Here is a 23771-nt window from a genome sequence, read left to right on the forward strand (position 1 = left end):
GGGGGGGGGGACGAAAGGGAAGTAACCAAGTTTTCCGGAACTTTCCTTATTCACCGAGCATGTGTACCGGCGGCAAGAAGAGACGTGGAGAAAAGTGAGCGAGCGGGGGGAAACTAATCATGACCTCGAATTCAATCGCGGGATTTCCATGGAATCACCGTTCGCACGCGGCCGCCTGCAGCCGTGCGCGGATTCGCGCGGCTCCTCGGCTTTCCTAATATTAATTTCAATCTGCATAAATGCATAATAATAAATTCAATAGGCGGCCCCCTCGCGGATGTGCGCGCGATGTCGCCGAGTCGGATATTACTTAGGGCCTTCGGAAAATTTCTGGTCGTGACCGCCGCCCGTCTCGCTCGGGATCGACTTCTTTTTCTTTCGGGAGGGACACGAAGAGAGACCCGCCGTTCTCCGTCGCAGGACGATTATGAAGACGGTTTTTTCCCGGCCGAAAGATATCACGGGGAGTTAAAGGAGGTTAAAGGAGGCGAAAACGAGGGTTGCCAGCGAGATGTATACACGAGGTAGGGAAATATGGGGCAAGATGGGATCGAGGAGCAAGACGAAAAAACGCTATATAGAAATAACTACGCAGCTGTATAGACTCGGTCTTGCATGTGTAAAAGAAAGAGAGAGGCGAGTCGACGTGTTAGTACGCGATGAACAATAACAGGGGCTATGTATGTCATAAGTTCGAGCGAGTTTTTGCGGAAACCAGTAAATCTGATGTAATTTTATGAATTATTGGACGCTGCGTTGGATAACTTTGTTTGTGATACGATATTAAAAGAAGTAATTCACACGTGATACGATGTTATATTTTATAGTAGATTAGTCTTTTGTATTAACTCAATTCCCTATTCTACGAAACGTTCGTAATTTCACACCTGCCACTTGGGACAAGAAGGAGTCAACTAAATGGTGCAAGATGGGGATGTTCCTACATTATCCTAATAATTTTCATTTCTGTTAAATATCATTGCTATATCTTTAAATAACTTTATATCACCCTGCTGATATTATTCACAGCATGTATTGCACAGGCCTATATTTAGAGTTTATGAAAGACTAGCTTGTCAAATGCATCGGGCATGTGAATCTCGTTGCGGGATTTGACATGAAGGAAAAAAAGTAAGATTTATTTGTGATTTATATGCCAATGATGACAGAAATCATTTTACCTTCAACTATTTTATCTTATCCTCAACACTATCAACCATCTTACCCCGTGTAGTGGAATAAGATAAGGTTAAAAAAACCTTTTGGAAGGAAAATTTTATTTTACCTTTTATTTTGCTCAATTTTGTCACATTACGTTAAAGTTTGATAATTGTTGATTATGGAAACATCGATAAGTGTCGCGATTAATACAATCCCGCTTTTATTAAGATGTTCCAGTCTTACCCCGCATTCTCCTACGTTCGAAAAGTGCTTTTGACAACGGTGGAATTTCACATTCGTTGAGTTGTGTACTCGAATTCTGTTTTCGACGTCTGCTTCGCGCGCCGACGTCTGCTTCCCGACCTTTGCGAATCCGCGCGAAGTGTCGGTGAAATTGCGGCGAAACACCTGACCAGCAGCAGCAGCAGCGAGCTGTCAGTTGAGGATAACGTCGAGGGAGCGAGCGAGCGAGCGAAGCGATTCGTCCTCGAGTTTGGAAGCCATCCTTTCAAGCTCCGTCTCGTGCTTTGACTCTTAAAGACACTGCGATGTGTAGGTAATTGTTACTCCGTCATAGGGTTGATTATAGCAATTTTCCCTGCTTCGCCCAACTTCCCTCGCGCCCGTCTCTTTATAACTCCGCGCTTGCCGGCATGGAAATTAGCTTCGGGCTCGTATCGCGTTCGACAAAGACCGGCGAGATTGCCGTCGCGGAATAAAAGCGAGGGGTAATATTTCAGTTGTTCCGTTATACTTACGGTCTCGTTATTTTATCCCGCGACGCGAGAACGCGGATCTCTCGCAAAGTCCCCGCGATTGTCGCCGATAGCGAGGAATTTCGAGACGGGAAAAATCGCGTAAAGAGAAACGTTAAACGCACGCATACGCACGCGCATATATACATATGCGGAAAACGAGCGGCACAGGCGGAGAGCGAAAGAACAATTGTCGCGTTTCACCGATTTTTGATGGTTTCTTTTATTTTAAACCGGGATTGGCCCTCGAACCTCATTAAAATCTACCGGCTGAAACTACCGTTTTTTCAGTAGAAGAGAAGGCGGTATTACGGTATCCCATTTACCTTTCGTACAATAACCTTGTGAATAATCAACATTTTTAATTGAAAACTTAATGATTACATTCGTCAAAGTGTTGCTCGATTGATTCTAGACTGAAAGTTATGAAATATTTGTTACTTAGGACGTTATTTATAAAAAAAATGTAGCGACACTGCATGATGAGTCGAGGAGGAACGGGGGTCGTAATGTAACTCTTCGCTAAGATAGATTTAGAAAATGGTTTTGTTTAAAGAAGTGTTTCGTTACAAATTTACATAGTTATTCAAAATAAACTCTTAGAAGGCACAATGAGTATAATCGTGAATTTTTAATGTAGATACTGACTTATTTGTTAGAAGGTAGATAAAAACTGTCAAAAGGAAAGTTTTTTGCAAAACAAATAGATTTTTTAACTTAACTTGAATTATTGACTTGCTGAATAACTATTTCGACATGAAAACTTCAAGAAAAAGGCCGTATTAAATCTACTTTAGTGAGGAGCCAAATTAGCGAAAGGCTATTATTTAATTTTGCATAACTCAAAATGTGCACAGCGGAATAAAATGTTAAATGACGAGCAAAACTCACACAGCGTACATATATTCGTGTGATAATACGTCCGAGTTTAAGAAGAATGTGGAAGTATGTGTGATTAAATGCTAAGATGTACCTTGAAAATGTTTCGAAAAGTTTGAAAACACGTTCTATCTAGTGCTGTCAATTTCAGTTACCCGAGTCTTTCAGTAACTTAGTATCATTATTATCCATTATCGTTAGAGAAATCAATAATTTGCAACGTCTGAAATTAGCCGTACATTCAATTACCGAAAAGACTCAGGTACTTGAATAGTTAAAATTAATAATACTAATTCTAACAAATGCCGGCTACCGTGTGTTAGAATATTAACGTCACTACGTAATGGCGGGCTGCTAAACAAATGATTCCAAGTAATCGCTAGAATTCGTCGTCTGATCGTGGAGATATTAAGGAGGCCGCAATATCACCTTCTCCCTTATACATCGCGAAATTATTATTCCCGCTCGTGCACGAAAAACAAATCCGGTCGCCTTGACCAGAAAGGGAACAGCCGGATGCGTTCCGGTTGAAGGAAACCGAATTTCTGGTTCTTATGACTCAAATATGATATATTTTTATAACCAGAAATTCTGTCTCCTTCAACCAAAACGCATCCGATTGTTCCCTCTTTCTAGCTGATACAACCAAATTTTTCTCCCCGTGTCGAATTACCGTAGGATTTTTATTCGACATTGGTCGCGCGTCAGTTAGCCTGTTACTTTCCCCACGCGAATCAACGAAGAAGTCTCGGCGTCCTGTGCGAGATGGAAGCAAGCTGCCACGAGGGAGCGAAGTAATGAAAAAGAAAGGCGAAGGGTCGATTTATTCGACGCCATTTCGACGAGTTAACCAACGTCCGCACAGTTCGCATAAAATCACCCGTGCGACGGAGGCGAGCGAGATGGTCACCTCGACCGCCTCTTGCGGCCTCGCGCGATCTCCTGCCTTCGACATCGGTAACCTTCAACTATTCGAAATGCTCCGAGCACCTCGTTTGCATGCCGGCAGGTGCTGTCGGCGGGCCAAAGTTTCGCCGCCTTGTTGTCCCTGTGGCGGAATCCAGTGTGCACGCGATACCGTCGTCTCGCAATTTCGCGGCGGCGCGCGCGCGACTAGCGAGCGTTGTGAGCCGCGGGTACGTACAATTTCAGCGGTCTCCGCTTTCAATTTTCGGCAGTTTCAGTCTTCGAAAGTTGGCGCGACGCGAGACGAGGCCGTCGCCCGATCCGCCGCCACTCGGCGACAACGACGTCGTCCGCGAGGGTTTCGCGACACCCGGGACTACGCGAACGTTCGTTGTCGCGGATCGTCGTTGCGATGGTAACGGCGTTCATTTGGCCGGTAATGGTCGCGTTTGCGGACGCATTCGCGCGTCGACGCCGAGCGTAAAGCAGGCTCCGGCTCCCAAGTATAGCCCATAACTCGCGAAGCGGCCGACCCACGGAGGTGTAATTATCTATAAAAACTTTACAGCCCACAGGGATTACCGTGACCTTGGGGACCGCGTTATTACGGGGTCGAGAATTATTTATTGCGCCGGAGAAAACGAAGCCCCCCTCCGGAGTGTTCCTTTACTATTTCGCCGAGAAGTCGCCTACCCTCGCGGTTCCGCAACCCTCCCCCCGCCCCCTCGTACTTAACTGCCCTGCGTCTCTGTCAGTCACGAGGACGCGGCAGTCACTCAATCGCTCACGGCCGAGACTTCGCGAACCGATCGATCGGAATCGCAGAGCTCGTTCGGCAGAGAGAGGAAGGGTAGGGGGAGAGGGAGGGAGCTCATCTTAATCACCAATTCATCACCCGCCATTGCCTCTCGAGGCACTCGCGCGTGAACCTAACCAGATAGACGATACATCGAGCGGGCGGGCGCGCGAACGGGGCGCTAACGCGTAGCCGCCGCAGCCTCCGCGTCGATCTAATAGATCCGCTGCAGGCCGACGAGGAGGCAGTGGAATGGACGATCTCTCCAGCCGTTCGGCCCGGCCACCACCACCGTACGCCGGTTAATGCCTGCCGTTGGTCTTGGGGAACGGCTGGAACGGGAGATGCAAGAGAGGGCCGAGAGGGCGAGGGTGGGCGAGCCGAGGGAGCGACCGGGAGGGCGGTAAAGTTAAGGCTGGGGATGGCTCGAATTGATACGAACGTTCCCGCTGACGTGGACGGCCCGACCCGCAGCTCCGCTCGCCGATAACAACCCTTAAATCATTCCTAACCGGAGCCGCGCCACCACGTCCTCTCTCCCCCGTCCCGTTCCCCGCCGGGTCGCGTCATTCTTCGCCCGATGCGTTTTTCTACTTAGAGAATCGACGATATCGAGAAATTGCTGATTTGCGACCGTGTTCGCGGTTACCGCACGGAATGAGCGGCCGCCGGCGCGCGGCTGTCGGCAACTCGGGTGACCCTCTTCGGACGCGGAAGCTGCGTGGGAAAAATTCAAGGTAGGAAGCCGGGGCATCGTCAGACCGGGACGTTGAAAGGTGCCGATAGTAGTCGAGCCACCGAGGACTCGTGTCTTGAAGATGGGTATGAATCGATTGGAACTGACGAAATTAATGTTGCGTTGTAATGTAAAAAAACAGATCATCTGCAATGAAAATGTAGATGACTCAAACGAAATTTAATTTGGATGCGGGGTGAACAAATGTTTTAGTTGCGTGAACCTAAATTTTTGTTTTCTGAATCAAAGATTTGATTCTGTGAAACGAAAATAAAAAAGGCGTGGTTTCAGAGAATCATACCTTTGGTTCGTAGAACCAAATTTTGGTTCTAGCAACCAAAACATTTGTCCGCTCATATTCAAATCAAATTTTGTTTGGGTCAACTAAATGGCTTTTTCAGTGTATAGTCGGTCACAAAAAGATTGCAACACTTTTTTTCGATAAGTTTCGTAACGTACCGTGTATCCAATAAAAAAATGTGTTTCCTGTGAATGATTAAGCAGGAAAAAGTTAGTATCAAATCAAGACTCATATATAAGCAAGAATATGTCATTTTATATGAAAATAAAACTTGTTTACACGAAAAAATTCCGCATAGTAGAACTAAAAATATCATATTCTTGCTGTTCAAAAATAATTTTTATGAAATGAGAGGAAAAAATATGTTGAATAGAAAGAATCTAAATCTATGTCGATATCTTCAAACTGGTTTAATGGAGCTATATAAAATTTTTTTACGAAAAGCAGGTTTCTCATATAACATCTTCATATAAAATTATACATATATTCTTGCTTATACATAAGAATATGTATCTTAAATTGATACTAATTTTTTCCGTGTAAGAAGCAAATTCTCCTGCTGGACACGGGACGTGTCCTGAAACTTCTCAAAAAAAAAAAAAAAAGAAAAAAAAAAGTATGTTGTAACCTTTTTGGTGACTGATCACACATACATTGTGCAGAGTCGAGAGGCATTGATTGTTCAACGAGTTAATCGATACCGCAATAACGCGAGTTGCCATTGTCCGCAGGTACCGCATTTCCGACGGTCTCCCGGCCAGCGGTCGCGCGAGTCTGCGAGGTGGCGATTGGCGGAGCGTGGTCGCGCGAAAGAGTCTCCCCGCTGTTTAGATCGCGGATCGAAACCGGGAGCGCACTGTCTGCACGCAGCTGTCGAGAGCTGGCGAGCGGACGAGCGACGATAGAAAGGGTTAGTGGAGAACGACCGGCGCCACCGTTCCACCCCCTTTCCCGAGCCGGGCAGAGATGCGTTGGCCCGTAAACTCACCGATAATGCAGAATTATAGTCCACGGCACTGCTGGAACCTCCCTTTTCGAGCCAGCCGTGCGACTACCTACGAAACGCCTATCACGGCGCGTATCGAGGCGTGAGTAGGGGTTGGTTTGCACGCACGTATTACACCCCGGTGGTTTCACGTTCGCCACCTACCCCCAATCTCCCTTCTTCTCCTTTTCTCTCCTATCTCTCTCTTTCTCTCTCTCTCTCTCTTTCTCTATCACTTTCCTTACACATCTTTCCTTCCTTTTACGTCCTTACACATATTCCTTATATGTCCTTATAGACGGAAGGAAACCCTGACCGGATTCGCGCGATACGCGTCCTTTGTGCCTCTGACCGAAGCGTAAAGGTGTTTTTACGACCTTCGTCCTACACGACGCACTTCGCCGAGCCGGACATGCCTGGCACAATGCCGAGGATTGGAATCGCGGTGAACGCATACTGAAGAAAGGATTTGGTAACAATTGCTAAACGTTTAATTAAACAGTCCCAACTACGTAAGTTGGTTGCTGCAACCAAATCATTTAATTGAAATTATTTAACTAAACGTTTGGTTACCAATTCCTTTTTTCAGTGCACGGGAGAAGGAGGGCTGACAGTCTGCACTAATTTCATTGATCCAGGTCGGACTTACCTCGTTGGGTTCACCTTGAGCGTTGGTGAGTACCGAAAATGTCGGCGAGTATTTATATTCGAGCAATCATAAATAACTGCATTGGAAAATATCGTTTGGTTCGATCGATTTACAATGAACGACCACGCTAAAAAGCCCATTTAGTTGACTCAGGCAAAATTTGCTTTGGCAAACATGTTTTGGTTGTGGGAAACAAAATTTGTCTCTCCGAACCGAAGGTTTGATTGTCTGAAACAGAACTTTGTTTGAATCAACTAAATGGACTTTTCAATGTAAACGCGTTTTGGTTGAAACCAAATTTTTGACTGTAAGAATCAAAACTGGCTCATGAGAATTAGAAACGTTGCTTCCTTCAACCAAAACGCGTTTGGTTGCCCATTGTCAGATAGATCCAATCAAATTCGCTTTTCAGAGTACGTTTTGCGTAATTATCGCACTTTCGACCGAGCGCCGAACTCTGTCCGGAGCTGAATTAATAACTGTGACGAGATCGGCAGACGCCGCATATTCTGTTCGACCAGTTTCAGTTTATAACTTGCGGATGCAATCTGCAATTACGACGGCGAACGTGATCGCGATGCTGCCGGAGAAAATGAAACAGCGCGCAAACGGCGCACCGTGTCGCAGCGGGCCCTACCGGTGCGCTTGAAAAACGATAAAAATTACAATTATTCCGAATTAAGAAAGTATGCGCTTAATTATATATTCGTAAAGTTTGCGGACAAAGCGCGCTTCGCGGGCACGCGCTGCCGAGATTACTTTTTTTCGCAATTAAAGCGACATATCACATCGAGCGTGCTTCATTACAAAGTTTTTAAATCGTGCCACTTTTTCTCTTCCCACGTCGAAGGTAGTTTGCCGGCCGTGTGTTCGCTCGTCAGATGGATAATCTTCCCTGCCTTTGGCTTTTTCAACATTTTTTTTCATACACTTTTCACACAAAATTAATCGAACCTCGTGGGATCTTACTTTCTAAATTTCATTGAGCGAAATTCAACTCGAAAGATACAGCAACAGTCGGATCGGCCGAAATCGAATGATTTTTTATTCATCTACACGTAGAAAGTATTGTAAGTGGAAATTACCACAGAATTTTATAATGCTGGACCATGCCCCGGAATTATGACCGAAATTATCATGTATATTGTAATGTATATTGTAATGTTTAGTGATGTATATAATGAAATACATCACTAAAGATTACAACATACGTTACAATTTCAGTTATAATTCCGGCATTCATGGCCCAGTGTTACAAAATTATATGGTAATTTTTACTACAATATTTCCTCCATGCAGGATGAATTCTTCCACTCAATCGTCAAGTGGATATTTTCATTTAAAATCTAAAGAATGAATCTCTGATACATTCCGTCGAGAGTAAATCCTCTCTAATTGATTAAAATACTAACTCGTATGAATTAAGAATCCGCTCTAAGGTTGATTTAAACATTCACCCTTGTGATCCCGAAGTATTTTCACTATCGTTTCCAGCAGATTTTCACTTGTGTTTTAAACGAAATTTCGAAGAAGTTTACGAAGTTCTATTTCTATTTCTGTATAAATAGTATAAATACTATAAATGTGACATAAATAGCTGCAAAAAGAGATAGCTGATTCGAGCTTGTCACGTGTATTTTCGGAAAATGGCAAATTTTCCCAATGAATTTTGAAGTATTTGTGATACGACACTTTACGATACACCGTTTCTCACTGCGATTCGTGGTGGTTCGTTCGGCCAAAGAGGTAGGACGAGATTCAAGATTCGACGGCAGGTACAAGGCGAATGGCTTCGGTCTCTATGATTCGGGGATACTTAGGTTTACCCCGGGGACCAACCAGCGACCGAGATCGCCGGAGCCGCTCTGACTGTTCCCCGGGGACCATCTCAATCGCGTTTTACCCTCGCTTCAATCCCGGTCACTATTACAGTCGTGCATAATGTGCGTTTCCGGAGGAGAAACCGCGAGAAAAATCGCGGGCGAATAAAACTGCCGAAAGTGGAGCCGTGCACGAACGGGTTCATTTTATGCGTGCGGTTCGAGCGAATCTGCGATTAGCGATCGTACGAATGAGCTGATTATCTGAATATTCGAAGTGTGTGTAGAAATATCGATCGATAAGGCTGAGAACAAAACGGCGACGTGTGAGTGTGATGTTTCCGTTCCGTAGAGTATCCCATTATTTTAGGTTGGGTTGACTCCCCCTGCGCGTTGCTCGCTTATCCCATTCTTATCTAATCTTATCTACGGATTGACTATAATTGATTATACCGTGGGGACCATTTTATATGGGTTAATATGGGGCGTGCGTCTTTACCCGTTATCTGTTTAGCTATATACCTCTCCCACCCTAAATCCACTCCCCTCGTTGTTTCTCGGTGTTGACTTTCCGGGCGTGCGGATCCAATCTACATAATCCTATCATCTTTTTTTAATAGCTTGTGTATTAAACGGCCACGGTAGTGAAATCCCCGATTAAATCATCGTCGAATGACCCTTATGTATTAATTGAATAATAATTTCATTGCCGTTCCTCGGGTCGTAAATCTTCAATCTTGAATTGAACAATTTCTTTTTACTCCCGCTCAACATTCCACCGAATCAGCCTGCATAGTGTTAGATCTCGAAATACTCCATTGGTCTTTCAAGTTCGACGGAATTTGCAGAGTTAACGCAGAATTCCGGCCGGGGTGGCTTAATTATATTTCAAACTTTTTTCTTCATTCACGTCGAGAATTGTATTTACAGTAATCTGGTATTCGAGTTTCCTTTTTCATCATTTATATATAATTTTAAATAGAAGAAGTTTATAAACATCGAGATCTCTCGAATCGTTTGTTTGTGACTTTTAACGGCATTCGTTAAAGATTTCGAGAATTTCGGAATTAGAGAAGTTAGGAATTTAAGCCCACGAAGAAATATTGTAAACAATAGCTGTATAGAATTATATACGGTGTATGGTGTTTTTGGAGCATTATACGTTATCGAGCTGTTTATTCTCCGCCAACGGGCTCGATTCGAATTCGCGGACGATTGGTTACGCCACGTGCGTGTGAAATGGCTTTAATGGTGAAGACACGCTCGAATGGTCTATCGGGCAACGCAGAAAGATCTCCATGAAGCGACGTACACGTCGATGCTTCCGCGTTTGGAGATCGCGTTATTAAAATCTGACCCGTCAAATTAAACGGCAATTTTGCAATTTTAAAAAACCGCACGACTCTTCGCAATAATAAAAAAGTGACGAGATCACTAGCGAGCGATTAATCCCGATAAACAAATACCTCAGTTGCAATAATTATAATCGTGTGGTGATTATAAATGAATAAAGTCGTGTCGCCAGCTTCGAAAGATATAATGAAGGAAGGATCAGGACAATCAATGACCGGTGATGCACGCTGAAGAATTTTCTTCCACGTTCCCGAATTGAAATTTCAATTCTACCTTAAGTCTAATTTAATTCCGCATTAAATGTTCAAAAGTTTTCTATTGTGCTCCAGCCTTTGACGCTACAAATGGAGAAGTTATTGCTGTTTTCTTTTTCTTGAAAACTAGAATTTAAAATTTCGACACGGATTAAAGAAAATTGCGCTTCGTGACAAAAAGGTTGCCCAAACAAAATTTCTGCTGGGTTGTGCGCGCGCGTGTCGAGTTTTTACCGTTAAATCGGAACAAGAATATGTCGTTCGCCGGTACATAAAACGCGCCGGCGGTAAACCCCGCAGTATTACACGGTAAAAGATTCGGTAAAACCGGAGTCGAACGCGAGGAAAATCTATAGAATCTTTTTGCCCGCGCGCCGCCGCCGCTGCTCGTTAAGCTCTCTTGAAAACGAATAAAAATTACGTCCGCGGATCTCTAAATTCCTTCTGGCGGGAAAAAGCAAAACCGCGGCCTGAGCCGATCTTTTTGCGCTTTGACCGCGTCTATATCATTACGAGGTATTACCCGACGTCGCGCAATCTGTTAACAAACGGCCGTCGACGATCGCAATGGCGGAATCACGGTAAAGGATCGCAGACTAATTGCGTCGCGATTTTCCGTCGCAAAAAACGCATAATACGCCGGTGTTTTGTCGATTCCCGCCGTTGGCCGATTCGAAAGTCAGCGTCATATTGTGGATAGGCTGCGCTTTCAGCGTATTCGAGTTTTAATCCGTTTCTTTATTACGAATTTTGACGGAGGGAGGTAAATAAAAAGAAATCAGATGCAACTATTTAGGTTTTCTAGATGTGTTTTATACACTGAGAGGAAAAACGATTTATATCGTTAAAAATATAGACATTTTCAGCATCTCCAACTATATTTTCTTGTTCCAACGAGAAAGAAGAAATATACATATAATTATTATCATTATCACTATATATATAGAGATAAAAGTTTCTTTGAATGTAGCATGCATGTTTGTTTGACTTGGGTTTGTAACGTAAATAATATAATTTAATATAAAATATAATTTTGTTTGAATGAAAATATTGTTGTTTCGCTAGAATAAATCACATTGTTTTATAGAAATATTTAGAGGAAATAATATTTGGCTTTCGATAAAAAAAATTATTTCATTATATGTTAAATATTGTTCCACCGAAAAAAGAAAATTTTAATATTTTTTTAACACAATGTTACTTCTTTTAAATAATTTATTGCTTGTGACAACCATTATAATATTTGGATGAAAGTACAAAAGAAATATGTTATTCGACATAAATATATTTATTGTTTGAGAAATCAAACAACTGTTTATTGAATCAAACATTCGTATATTCTGGTCCAAAAGACAAATTTGTTTTTAACGAAATTTTATAAAAGCCAGAAAAATTTTTTTCTCCGTATAATAGCGCTTATTAGAGAAATCATTATCCCGACTATAATTATCTCATCGTGCAATTACAATTACGAATATTACACCCCTTTCTTTCGGTGCTTCTTCACCCGTGAGCGGCGAACACGTCCATTCGCGAGAATCAATAAGAGTCATTCGGCGAATCCAGCGTCGTTGAGTCAATTTGCCGTGGCTCCGCGAGAACCGGAACGTTTTTCGAGATACGATCATTTACCTTTCGGTTATTCGGAGTTCTCGAATGCCGGTCGACGGCGCAGTCCGAAGATTTTCAATTATGAGCGTTTCGGCGGTGGGAACTACAGGCGCAGCCGGTAGTTCCGCGTGACACGCGGCGCGGTCGGAAGGGCGCCCGGTTTGTCCGAGAGAGGGGGGAGGGGTTGGACGTGGAAGAGGGTGGTTTTGAGAGGGTATGGGTCCGGCGTGGAGAGACAATAGTAGGCGGACAAAAGCATGATATACGGCGACCCCCGGAGCAGTGGTATTAAAATCATATTTTTAAGCTCTCCATCCCACCGCGAGAGCCATGAGAGCCACCCCTTTACCTCGCGGCGTAGCCACCGCTTTTGCCCGGCTACCAAGCTACCTACCTACCTAGCTACCTACCTAGGTACCTACCTAGCTACCATCAAGCCCTTCCTACCCCGCGATCCACGCTGGACCGCGAAATGGTGGCGCAAGGTGAGCGCAGAGGGAGGTGGCCGCGCCGTCTTTGCGGAGGGCGCTCGCGCGGATTTAATTGGATTCGTCGGTTGTAATTAATGCCGCCGCTATCAACCAAGACGGACTGTATTGATTTTGCCCTCAATATCATCCCGTCCCGCGACCTTAAAGACTCACGGGATTATTCCGAGGCCCTTCCATGCCTTCCTTCTCGCCTCCTCGCGGTGTCTGCGCGAGTTCTTATCGGCTCCTCCGCTCCTTCTCTCATTAATGCGCTGAATTATTTTTCGCTGGCGCGGAGGATACCTCGTACTTTTTTACCACGCGTCCGCGAAATCTCCTCATCTCGTCTTCTCGGCCGTTTTTATTAATTAATACACTCGCGCTTTTGCCACTTTATCGCCGGGTCGCTCGCGCAGTTCTTTGTAAAATCATGCGAATGTCCGCTCGAAATTAGCGATTAAAGCGCGGGAGGTCGCTCGGCTTGATAACCTCGAGACCGAGACGCTCCCTGTCCCGCGATATTTTCATAAATTCGCGTCCGTTGCGCCGAGCAGCCATGAAAAAATGATCCGATGCTCTCGGAACGCTTATCCCACCCGTATGCCGTCCCGGGTGCACTTCATTAAAACTTTTAAATTTTCCTCCGCTCTCGTCGTTCGCGCAGTGTAACTCGCGAAACGGAGGAGTTTCGCTGCGCGGCGTCGCGCCGTGTCGAGCCAAGCCAAGCCGCGCCGGCATGAATTTGCTGGTCCCTTGAACGTCGTTACGTCAGCCGCGGCACTCGCAGTGCTTTCACATAGTTTCTCATGTAAGTGTTTTGCTCCGTGTATTTCTTTCGCGTCTAACACGTGTAACTAACGTAACTCGTTATATATAAGCTGCAGCGGTCGCGCCGCAGCAGCGCGCGTTATTAGGTAGCCGCGAAAAAGGGAAGGCACGGTCGAGTTTATCCTCCTGCCTATTGTTAATTATAAGATGAAAAAGGCCGATATCCTCGGATCGTGTTAAATCACATTCCATTTTGAAGCTCGCTCTTCCGCGGTTTTCCAACGGTTTTCCAACCGTCGCTTTGACCGGAGTCAAAATTTTGTTTCCGAGTTGAATTCTGTTCCTACGTTAACCAAATTCATGCTCGTTTCCCCGGCGTGCCGCGGGTTTATTTTCCACGCTGAAAAAAAGTTCGGTAATACCTATTAATGTGTTTAATTCGAGATTTTGGAATATCTCGGTAACTGTTACTGAAATTTTATATTAATAACCAAATGTCTGGTTGGCTGGCAGTATGAACGACTTTTATTCAGAGTTGAATCAACTAAGTAAAATAGTACGATAGCTATCAAATATTTATTATCGGTTGTAAAAATATCTGCTGATTGTTAATATATTGTTAATATATTTGATGAGTTACGAAATCATTGAATTCCATTCTTACAAAATGCTTGGCAACTATTAGTATTGATGATTCTCTCTCTCCCCCCTTTCTCTCTCTCTTTTTCATTTTATATAAAGATGTGTAAAAAAGAATATTATATAAATATTACGGTTTATTGAAACTCTGCGAAATTTATTTTTGTTGTATGCTTTTCATGTTAGAAATGTTTTTTCACGCTCCAGTTTTATTTCCAATTATTGTTCTTGGGCCAACTTTACTAGCCTAGCTATGGGCTAGAATGAGTTTCAATAAACCGTGATATTATTATTATTATTTTATCATATTCATATTATTCTTTTTCGCATAAATGGAGAATGATTAGAAAAAGTTTTTTGTAATCTTTCTCGTCAAATTTATTAGTTTCATCAGTTTTCTTTCACAGTCAATATTTAATAATCTTAATAATCTGTTTATAACAAATTTGTTGCAAAATTGATTTTTACAGTATGCTTTTTACAGTATGCTTTTTATGCCAGAAAAATTTTTTTACATTGTGATCGTTTCTAATTATTGAGTGATTTCTAATTATAGTTTTTTACTAACCATACTGATTTTATCCATGGGTTTTCATGGGTTAATTTAGTACATAATATTCCGCTTCATAAGCGTTCTACGAAATAAAGGCCTTCATTACGAAATCTTACTTATTCTATAGTGCAAGTAAGAGTCACGATTTTAATTAAAACAGGTTGAGAGAAATTCGCAGACACGGCTCGGCAAAGTGATAAGATCAACCGTTGCTTTCTTCCGCTTAAAATGTGTTGAAAACTTTCTCCCGGATACTGAAATTATATATTTTGACTATGATTTTCGGATCCAGCGAGTGCAATTTAACGAAAAAGGTTGAGTCTACTGATCCCTGTGTGTCCCCTAAATCGTCCAAGATACATATCCTCCTTCGTTACACGTTACTGAATCCTCTCTAGTGCAGACCTCGCGAAGAGAGGACATGAAAAATGCCGTAATTCTGCCGTTCTACATTTATCGGTATTTCGGTACATGTCGAGGTTTCGGGAACGGAAGCGTTTCGCGCATACACGAGCGAGCGAACCCACCCGAAGAGGCAGCGACGGAGGAGGAGGAGGAGAAGGAGGTCAGTGTTATTTCACTTGTGTTAATCTCGTAAGGATCCGTGGGGTCGCGACGACGTTATTAGGCCCCGGATGACGACGCGAGAGGGTCGGACGTCTAATCGACCCGGGAATAATGTCGCGTTCGCCGGGAAGTTCGTCCCGACGGTGTTCGCCTCCGGGGGATATTCTAATCGGTCCCGAGAGCTCCCCGCCGCTTCGACGGCGGAATCCACGTGGGAAGAAGAGGGAGCCGGGAGGGAACGTATGTGCCATCCGGCCACCGTATTCGTCGCGGGGTTTGCGCGAGCATAGAGAGAGAGAGAGAGAAAGAAAGAGAGAGAGAGAGAGCGACGATAGAGCTCGTACACGGAGGGGTGCAGGACGAACGATGGCGAACGATAATTCGGCTCTCCGCTACGAGTCCGGGTGGTTTGAGCTCCTCGTAGCGCGAGAAGACTCGATTCTCTCTCTCTCTCTCTCTCTCCCTCCCTTCCTTTCTCTCTCTTCCTCTCCCGCTCTCTCACACTCGGCGAACAACTACGTTCTACTCCTCCTTAATATCGGCCGTTAGACGGCGACTACCGAAATTCCGCGCTAATCTCAATTTACGACACCGCAGCAAATCATATGTGCCTCTGGCGCTTCTCCCCCTCCCCTTCACCCCGTCCGCATCCCGTTTTCGCGCTCGCGCGAGTCTTCGAGTTATTAGTCGGCTGTCAAGCTGCCGCGTTTCCGATTGCCATCGGCTGCTGCAGGATCGCGCGCTATACGACGCGATCCAGTAAACGCCTTAATGCGTGCTATAGATTAGACAGATTTTCCAGCGGCATTTCCGGGACCGGAGCTCGTGTCTCGATATTCGGCACGGTATCGCGGCCATTCGCGGATATGGGCGACGTAATGACGCGGTCGGCGGTTTGACGTGCGCCGTGTTCCGCTAAAACGACGAGTCGTCTCGTCGGCGTTGTCCTTTTTGCGAATTGATTTATACCGGGTAAAAAGGGAGGAACAGCCCTGTGAAATACGCGGAGAATGGCCGTGCGCCGTATTATTGTATGCACCGGGGCCGCCCGAGTCCAAATTCCCGAATCACGTTCGTACGAGCGCGCTCGACAACTATCTGTCTGCCGGTGGCGCGTAGGAGCCGCGAGTTTATCGATTTATCGTGTATTCTTTTGACAATCCCTGGCCGGCGAAGAGATTGCTTGGAATGTCGCCAGACGGCCGGCCGTTCGTCCAGCTGGAAAGAGAAACTTGCGAGGTGCGCTCGGAAGCCTTTGTGCGAGAAAGTGGCGAAAAAGAATGCACGAGGTGGACTCGAGGAGGAAAAGCGAGGAGAGAGACGGGGGAGGGATGGAACCGTGCTGGTGGAGCTACGTGGAGGGTGAGTGGGTGGATGAACGAACGGATTGGCGAGCGGGTGGATGGGGAAAAGAGAGAGGAGAAGGACGGAAGGGAAGAAAGTAAGACGAAGTCCGGAGGCGAGGCGAAGACCACGAAATATTTGTCAATCGCAAGAGCGAGAAGGACCGCGCCGGCAAAGTCGATTTAACGCCCGTTAAGGAAGCAATTCCTTTAAGAAGGACGAGCGCCGGCAAGGACAACGTAACCCGAGATCCTTGACCCGGCGCCCGGAACCTTACGACCTTTCCGCGAGGAATCGCTTCCGCCCGCCATTATCGGCGGACGAATAGAACATCAATAACCAATTTCGTAAGACTAATATCGCGAAAATTAGTTTTTTCCGAAAGTCCTCTCTCTCTCTCTCTCTCTCTCTCTTGTACGAGAATTCTCTCGTCCTTCGTATCTCCCCCCCTCCCCCCCCCCGTCCTGTAGCCTTCGTTAAAAGATCGTAGACCTACCTGCGGAGCGACGTTCATGGTTTTCTTAATGTCCATCCACGGACGGCGAACGATCGTGAATCTCTTTTTATCGTCGCGCGATAGTCGTTCTCCTCTCATAGCATCTCTCGCTTCTTTCCTCTTCCCCTCGTCCTCACTCTCTCTCTCTCTCTCTGTCTCTTCCTCATCTTCTTTTTTTTATATCCCGCGAGTATATATCACCGGGACGTTGCATCGAGACGACGTGGCAAATTTTAACGGACGGTTTCTTTCGCTTCGAAGGAGCCTTGATGAGAAATTCGTTATCCCCGTAAAGTTTGAGAGAACGCGCGTGTATTCCGCCGGTCAATCCGAGCGTCGCTCGATCGCACGAGGACGCTGTCTCACTTTTTCCCTCTTTTCGTTAATAATTCGCGTTTATTAGTCTCTCGATCTCTTCCGAGGGCGAGAGACGAGATCAAATTTGTCGCGACGCGTCGCACGAATACACTCGGCGCCTAATTATAAATTAATTACGGTGCCATTGTTCCGTTGCCGCCACACCGTAGTTGATTACCGGCTCTTCACGTTGGCGCCGAATTTCCATCGCCGTTCCTTTTTTCCCCTTTACGCGCCAGTTCGCCCATCCTTCTCTCCCCAGACTCTCATTCTTCTTCCTCTTCTTCCGCTTCTTCTATATTTACTATTTTCTCCCCTTATTTTTTCCCACCCTTCCTCCTCCCTTCCGTCTTCTTCTTCGAGTCCTTGGGAACTTTCCTCAGGCAGTGACTTCCGCACCGACGGGATACATTTTTTACAAGATGGCATCCTTGGAATTTCGCGCACCGATGTTGTCTCCACGCCGCGCACACGCGAATACAAGAGTGACTCGCCGGGCGTATTAATTCTTAAACACCGGCGTGTATTTTCGTTAGTGCCGCGGCGCGGACAGGGTTTATCCAACACTCCAATTACTACGTCGAATATCGCGGGGACGTGAATCCCTAAAGGAGAGAGTCTCCGTTTACCTCGAAAATATCCGATGCATCCGACAAATGGTTCTCCGCAATAAAATATCGCAGAAGCGCACCGCCTAAATTTGAATATTTGTCTAATATCGCATACTTTCTCTCTCGCCTCTTTCTCTCGCTTTCTCTCTTATATTCTCTCTCTCTCTCTTTCTTTTCTTGGTCGTTCTAAATTTTAATATTTTTCTAATATTGCATACTCTCTTTCTATCCAAATTTGAGTATTATTTTAATATTGCCCGAAATTTTATGAAAATCTCACGCTGTCACGGCGGGTCTAATGCTCAGGAAAGGGTTAACCGCGCGGCGGATCGCGTGACGCCTCGCGATGTGTCTCGTCGCCGAAGAGAAGGTGCGACGATCCGTGGATCCGTCAACGTGGGCGCGCGCGAGAGAGATGTACGATCGTGTCGGATGCAAATTTCACGAGTTTTTCCAATGGCGTTGATGAATAAGAAATCGTGAGGTCGCTCGCTGTATGCCGTAACGAAACGTAGTACGGGAGAAGAGTGGCGTAAAGACCTCGTTGGAAACTGAGTTTCATCAAGCACTGGCCTCTTTTTCAACACCCCCATCCTTCCCCCCGAGTCCCCCGGCCCTACGTCCCTTTCCGTCGTACCCTCGTGTCGCAATCTCGACTCCTTTATATATTCGCTCTTATCAGAAAGTCGCGGGCGGGAAGACGAGGTGACGGGGGACCACAAGAAGGCCCGAACGAGGATTTTGCGTACCAAAGTTGACGAAGTACTCGCCATACATTATTCCGGCCGGTCCTTTGTGCGCGCATCGTGCCGTATCTGTTACGTGTCCTCCTCGCGCGTTTCCCCCGCTTTTTCATCTCTCCTCTTTGTTAGCACCCCCGTTGCCCTTAGATGACGACCGCTCGGTAAGAAATCGACGACACGGCGTCGTGTCTTGTCCTCCGGGCAAGAACCCGGGTATCCGTCACCTGGCCCCCGCCATTTACGACGCTCGCGCTTTTATCGCCTCGCTTAATTTTCGCACATTCGATGTATTCGATGTGCTCGCGTGAACGCCTCTCGGAGAAGGGGAGTATAGCGATACGCGCGCGGCTGATAAGCGAACCGTCTACGGCGGACGATAAGTAAGCTTCTACGAGGAAAGTCCGCACACACACACCACGGTTCCAACGGTCCTTCCGTCGGGGTCTTAAAAAAACCATATCTACGTTTATTCCGGAACCGCTACTTCTCGGGTTATATTCTGCCCTCTCTCTTCCCCCCCCCCGTCCCCCGTTCATCCGCCGTCCGCCGCCTACTCTTTCGCTATTCGCGAGTTATACCCTCACCTTCGCGACATATTCGAACATTTCCGATCTATACCGTTCTATTTGCGGCGGAGTTACACATTTCTCGTCCTTCGACCGTTTTTTGGGGGAAATTCTAGTTTTTCTCAAATACCCCGAGCGAAGCGCACATTTTACGAGATAAGTGCACGTCTCGCTCTCTCCTCTCGCGGTGGCCCTTCAGAAAGACCGTATCTGCGTTCACTCCTGAGCCGCCACCGTCTGAGTTACGTTCTCTCTATTTGCGCGTGACATTTTCACTTTCTCGACACACTTGAAACGTTTCAATTTTGTCTTTACATCCTGTAAACCGTGCGTTCCACGCGAAAAGCGCGCGGAACACTCCTCGCACCTCTTATCTCGAGACTTTTACAAAGTGGCGCACCCGTGCCACTTGAAAATATTTAAATTGGTCGCGAATAAAGCTCAGTTATCTTGTGAGTTTCTTCGACAAATAATTGACCACGTCCCTTTGAGGTAGTCGGAGTGTCCGTAAGAATGTCGGATTTTCAATGGCGATACTAAAAAGCCTCTTCAAAGGTTTATTATTTAGTGAGAAGAGACTTTTGTATAACTTTATTTAACTATCTAAGTAATAAATGTTAATTTTGGGCGAAATTAAGAGAAATTTATACATTATCACAAACATGGAGGCATTATTTATTTTTTATTTTTCTTACTAATGCTTTATTTATACGTCAGTTGAGCCAATAGAAGCGCACACATAAAAGAAGAAATAAATATTTAAATACGTACAGTTGTGTGGACAAAAAGGTTGTCTCATTCAATCGCTTTCTAATTTTACAGACACGCAAATAGTATTTCTATCAATAAGCTAAGTTTCAAAGGATATCTAAAACTTATTTGGCGGATTAATTACTTTAAAATAGCATCAGACAGAATTTACGTGAAGTACAAGTAATCGCGAAATTATGGACAAAAGCTATCGACTTTAACAAGCGTCAGTTACCCATGTGTCATCGCGTCAGATAAATTTGCAGTATAGCAGTTATTGCGGCGTATCAATATTTCGGTCGAAACCAGAAAAATTGAGGTCTCTCCGAAAACTCTGCCCGTTACGTCTCAATTTCTAGCCAGAAATTTACCGTAATCCTTCGACTCACTTGTGTAAGTATGATATTTATCGTGCATGTAAAGCGCATGATTTTGCACTCATCTAATAAACGTTTCAACGATTAAACATCAAACGTTCGAGCGACATAAGCGCGAAAGCTTGTATTTCCGACGCTCGATTATGTGGCGAAAAGGTCGAGGAATGTTTCGGGGTTACTTTCGTATTTAACCTATATAAGTAATATGAGACAGAATTTGCAATTTATGACTAGTCGCACGAGAAAATATGAAGAAAGGGACGAAGTGTATCGTGCAAACCATTAATCTGTCGAACCCAAAAACATGCGTAAGACCGAAAGCAGTTCAGAAACTCGTCGGTACGAACGGTGGAAACACTTTCTCAGATTCCGATCTAGCGAGTAATCATCGGCCACTTACACCAGCGACGGTGAGAGTTTGCACGCGGAAAGATATGCAGAGGACCTGCAAACCGAAGGTGATTACTGAGCTTTTAAACAAAATGTCGTATCATCGCTCTTTGAACATCCGGTCGAAGCTTCTTTTCTTTCTCTCTTTTTTTTCGGATCGAACTGAATCGGATCGATTGGAATCTCGCGTTACGGCATGGTCCTTGCGACCGAAGGGAGGATCTTTGTTAAAAAAAGAGAAAAAGAAAGAAAGTGGAACGTCCATATTGGACTTTAGAAAAATAAACTGCCTGCAATGCCGCTGTTTAATTTTCGCCACCGCGGGGGATGCTCGTCGCGATGGATTCTGCGCGCGGAGCATCCATTTCCGGGTTAAATCATGTGGCTTGTCGCCGTGTCGGGCGTTCGCTTGGCCTTGCGCGATATTGACACGGCGTGTAACGAGATGATGGTGTTCGAGCACCTGTACGGAATTGGTTAGTCGATACGTAGTTGCGTTTACCTGGAATTAGCTTGACAGTCGGTGTACACTACTATAGCGACATCGATGGGTCTCTAATGGAGGAGGACAGTCCGTAGTCCTCGTAATTGTTAGGGACATCATTCCTAGCTCGGTCTTGGAACGGAGGGTCAAGCACCTTGCTTGCCGGAATGGAACGCGAACCGTGAACGTGGGCGTATTTATTTTCATAATCGACGACACGGCGAAGACTCGATAACACACAGTCTCGGTCTACACTTTACAATGTATGTAGTTCGAATAACTTTGCAGTTGGTTTATTTAATAAACGTTGGGAACTAGATAACGAGCGACAAAAAGAGGACGAATGAAAAAACAGCTCGAACGAAGCGGTAAACTCGTGAACTTTTGGAATTCGAGAGCCCGGTGAAAAATTCGGTCTTGCAGCTTTCTCTCTTTCTCTCTTTCTCTTTCTCGTTTAAATGAAACGTATAAAATATATATACGCGAGTTGAACGTACGCGGCGAGACTCCCGCCAGCCATTTGTATTGTCTCTATTCGCGCAGCTCTATTATCGCCATGAAAAGCCGGCGTCGTCGTCGCTTTCGATCGGCGAGAGACTCTGCAGAGCCGTAATGTTTCTTATAAAAGGCACTATCACGACCGGACTTATTTATTGGACTTACTCGGAGGGTCTCTGGAGCGACAGCGGAGAAACGAAAAACTTGTATTACAGGATAATGAGCACGATCGCTCCCTCGCTACCCGCTCCACCGTCGGGCACCGACGATGTGCGTATAAATACGATATCCCCGTCTTGCAATACCGCCGATATCAAGCGGTATAAGCGTTGGATTTTTTAAATCACGTAAATGCGAATTGTACAATCCATTCTTAAATCTGACATTCTTTTGCGACACCGAGAAATGTATCTTTCTCCCTTTCTCTCCCCGCGTCTCATTCGTCCCCGCGACGCACGGAAAAAAATTAGCCACGGTAGCTAAATTAGATCTAACATATGAATGCCTAAAACTTTAACGGCGTAAAAAAAAGTTATTTATGTATTTCTATTATTATTTATTATATTTTTATTATATGTATTGTATTATATTTTGCTTTATATAATTGCTGCAGCAGCAAAGGCATTATTATAGCTATTAACTGATCCAGTTAATCTTTCCTTTCCGTGCACAATTCGGTTAATAATTACGGCTTTTAAGCTAACGGAGACATTTTCCTCCTTCTCCTTTTCTTCATTTTTTTTTCAATTTTCTCAGATACATTTGTCACACCTGGAACGAGTAAAATATCCGACTTTCGGAGCGTACAATGACGCGGTAATAAAAAGCATGGATGTTACTGTCAGTATGCCATTAGCGATGTACCGAAAGCTACGAGGTATTACATTCAGTTGCGATGCAATTAAAGAAACGGAGACAGATCAGTCCGATGAGACTCCGACGGAGATGTAATTTCTCAAATTTTGTGTAAATATATTTGGGATATTGTTATTTCTTTCGCGTGATTGCCATTCACTTTACTAGAAAACATTCTCGTAAAATGCTGTCTCTCCGTGTTCTCGATATAACGCCAAATTTTGTTTATTTTATAAGAATAACATGTCAAAAATGTATTAACGATTTTATGACGATACTGTCGGGGAGTTTTTTTTTCACGTTAACGCAAATAAACGTGCTCAATTTTCTAAAACGCCCATGTTAAAGATACTGCACAGTGTCCTCCTTTTTCTTATTTCCACCGTATGGCACGCTCGGTGTAGCAGCAAATGTACAAGACAGGATTAAAATTCCGCGAGGCGTCTTTTCCATTTTTTTCTCCTCCTCGCCACGCTCAAAGGCACACGAGGGAGCTCGCAGGGCGTGCATCTTAAGCAATTTTTATGGCCTGTCCGTCCGCTGTCGTCGCAGGAGGTCTTACAATTAAACTATACCTATTAAGTAGGAAAAATCATATGGAAAATTGTTACTTCGACAGCCCAAAACTCGTGAAAGAGGGAGGACTGTCGCTATATATATATATATGTAATATTATCATAACGTGTCACTCAATCGGTTGCATCACGCGGAATATTTTCGCCTGACGGAACGGATTAGCTATTATTAAGCGGTGTCGTGACAGAAATGACACGCGATTTCGAAACTGAGTGACCTTTTCTGAGAAACTCCAGCCCTGTCACGAGCGATATATATATATATCGGATATATCTCGGTATTTTAATCTCGCTATTTTATCATCGCGTTTTATTATCGCGCCCTCGGTCGCCACTCCGCAGTCGCGGGGCTGAGTCGTTAGCGGAAGCGATCATTTCGCCGTTTTAACGACTGACCGACGCGAGCGGGTTCATGGCGAGGATATTTAGAGCCGATTAATGTCGATTAATCAAGAGCCGAAAATTAATTTCGCGCCGCCCTCTATGTATCATATATCACGGAACACCTTATCGAGCAGGCGA

At 44.9% G+C, this 23771-nt stretch overlaps 1 protein-coding gene across 1 annotated transcript; it reads left to right on the forward strand.

Annotated features, from left to right (window-relative positions):
* The first annotated feature begins 20695 nt into the window (after positions 1-20695).
* Positions 20696-22770, forward strand: LOC106752392. Its single transcript, XM_014634068.1, has 3 exons — positions 20696-20905; positions 21865-22089; positions 22576-22770. The coding sequence occupies exons 1-3, from the start codon at positions 20696-20698 to the stop codon at positions 22768-22770; spliced, it is 630 nt and encodes a 209-aa protein (XP_014489554.1).
* The last annotated feature ends 1001 nt before the right edge of the window (positions 22771-23771 follow it).

This window comes from Dinoponera quadriceps, unplaced genomic scaffold (genome assembly GCF_001313825.1).
Source record: "Dinoponera quadriceps isolate SergipeBrazil2010 unplaced genomic scaffold, ASM131382v1 scaffold396, whole genome shotgun sequence".
In the NCBI taxonomy this organism is placed as follows: domain Eukaryota; kingdom Metazoa; phylum Arthropoda; class Insecta; order Hymenoptera; family Formicidae; genus Dinoponera; species Dinoponera quadriceps.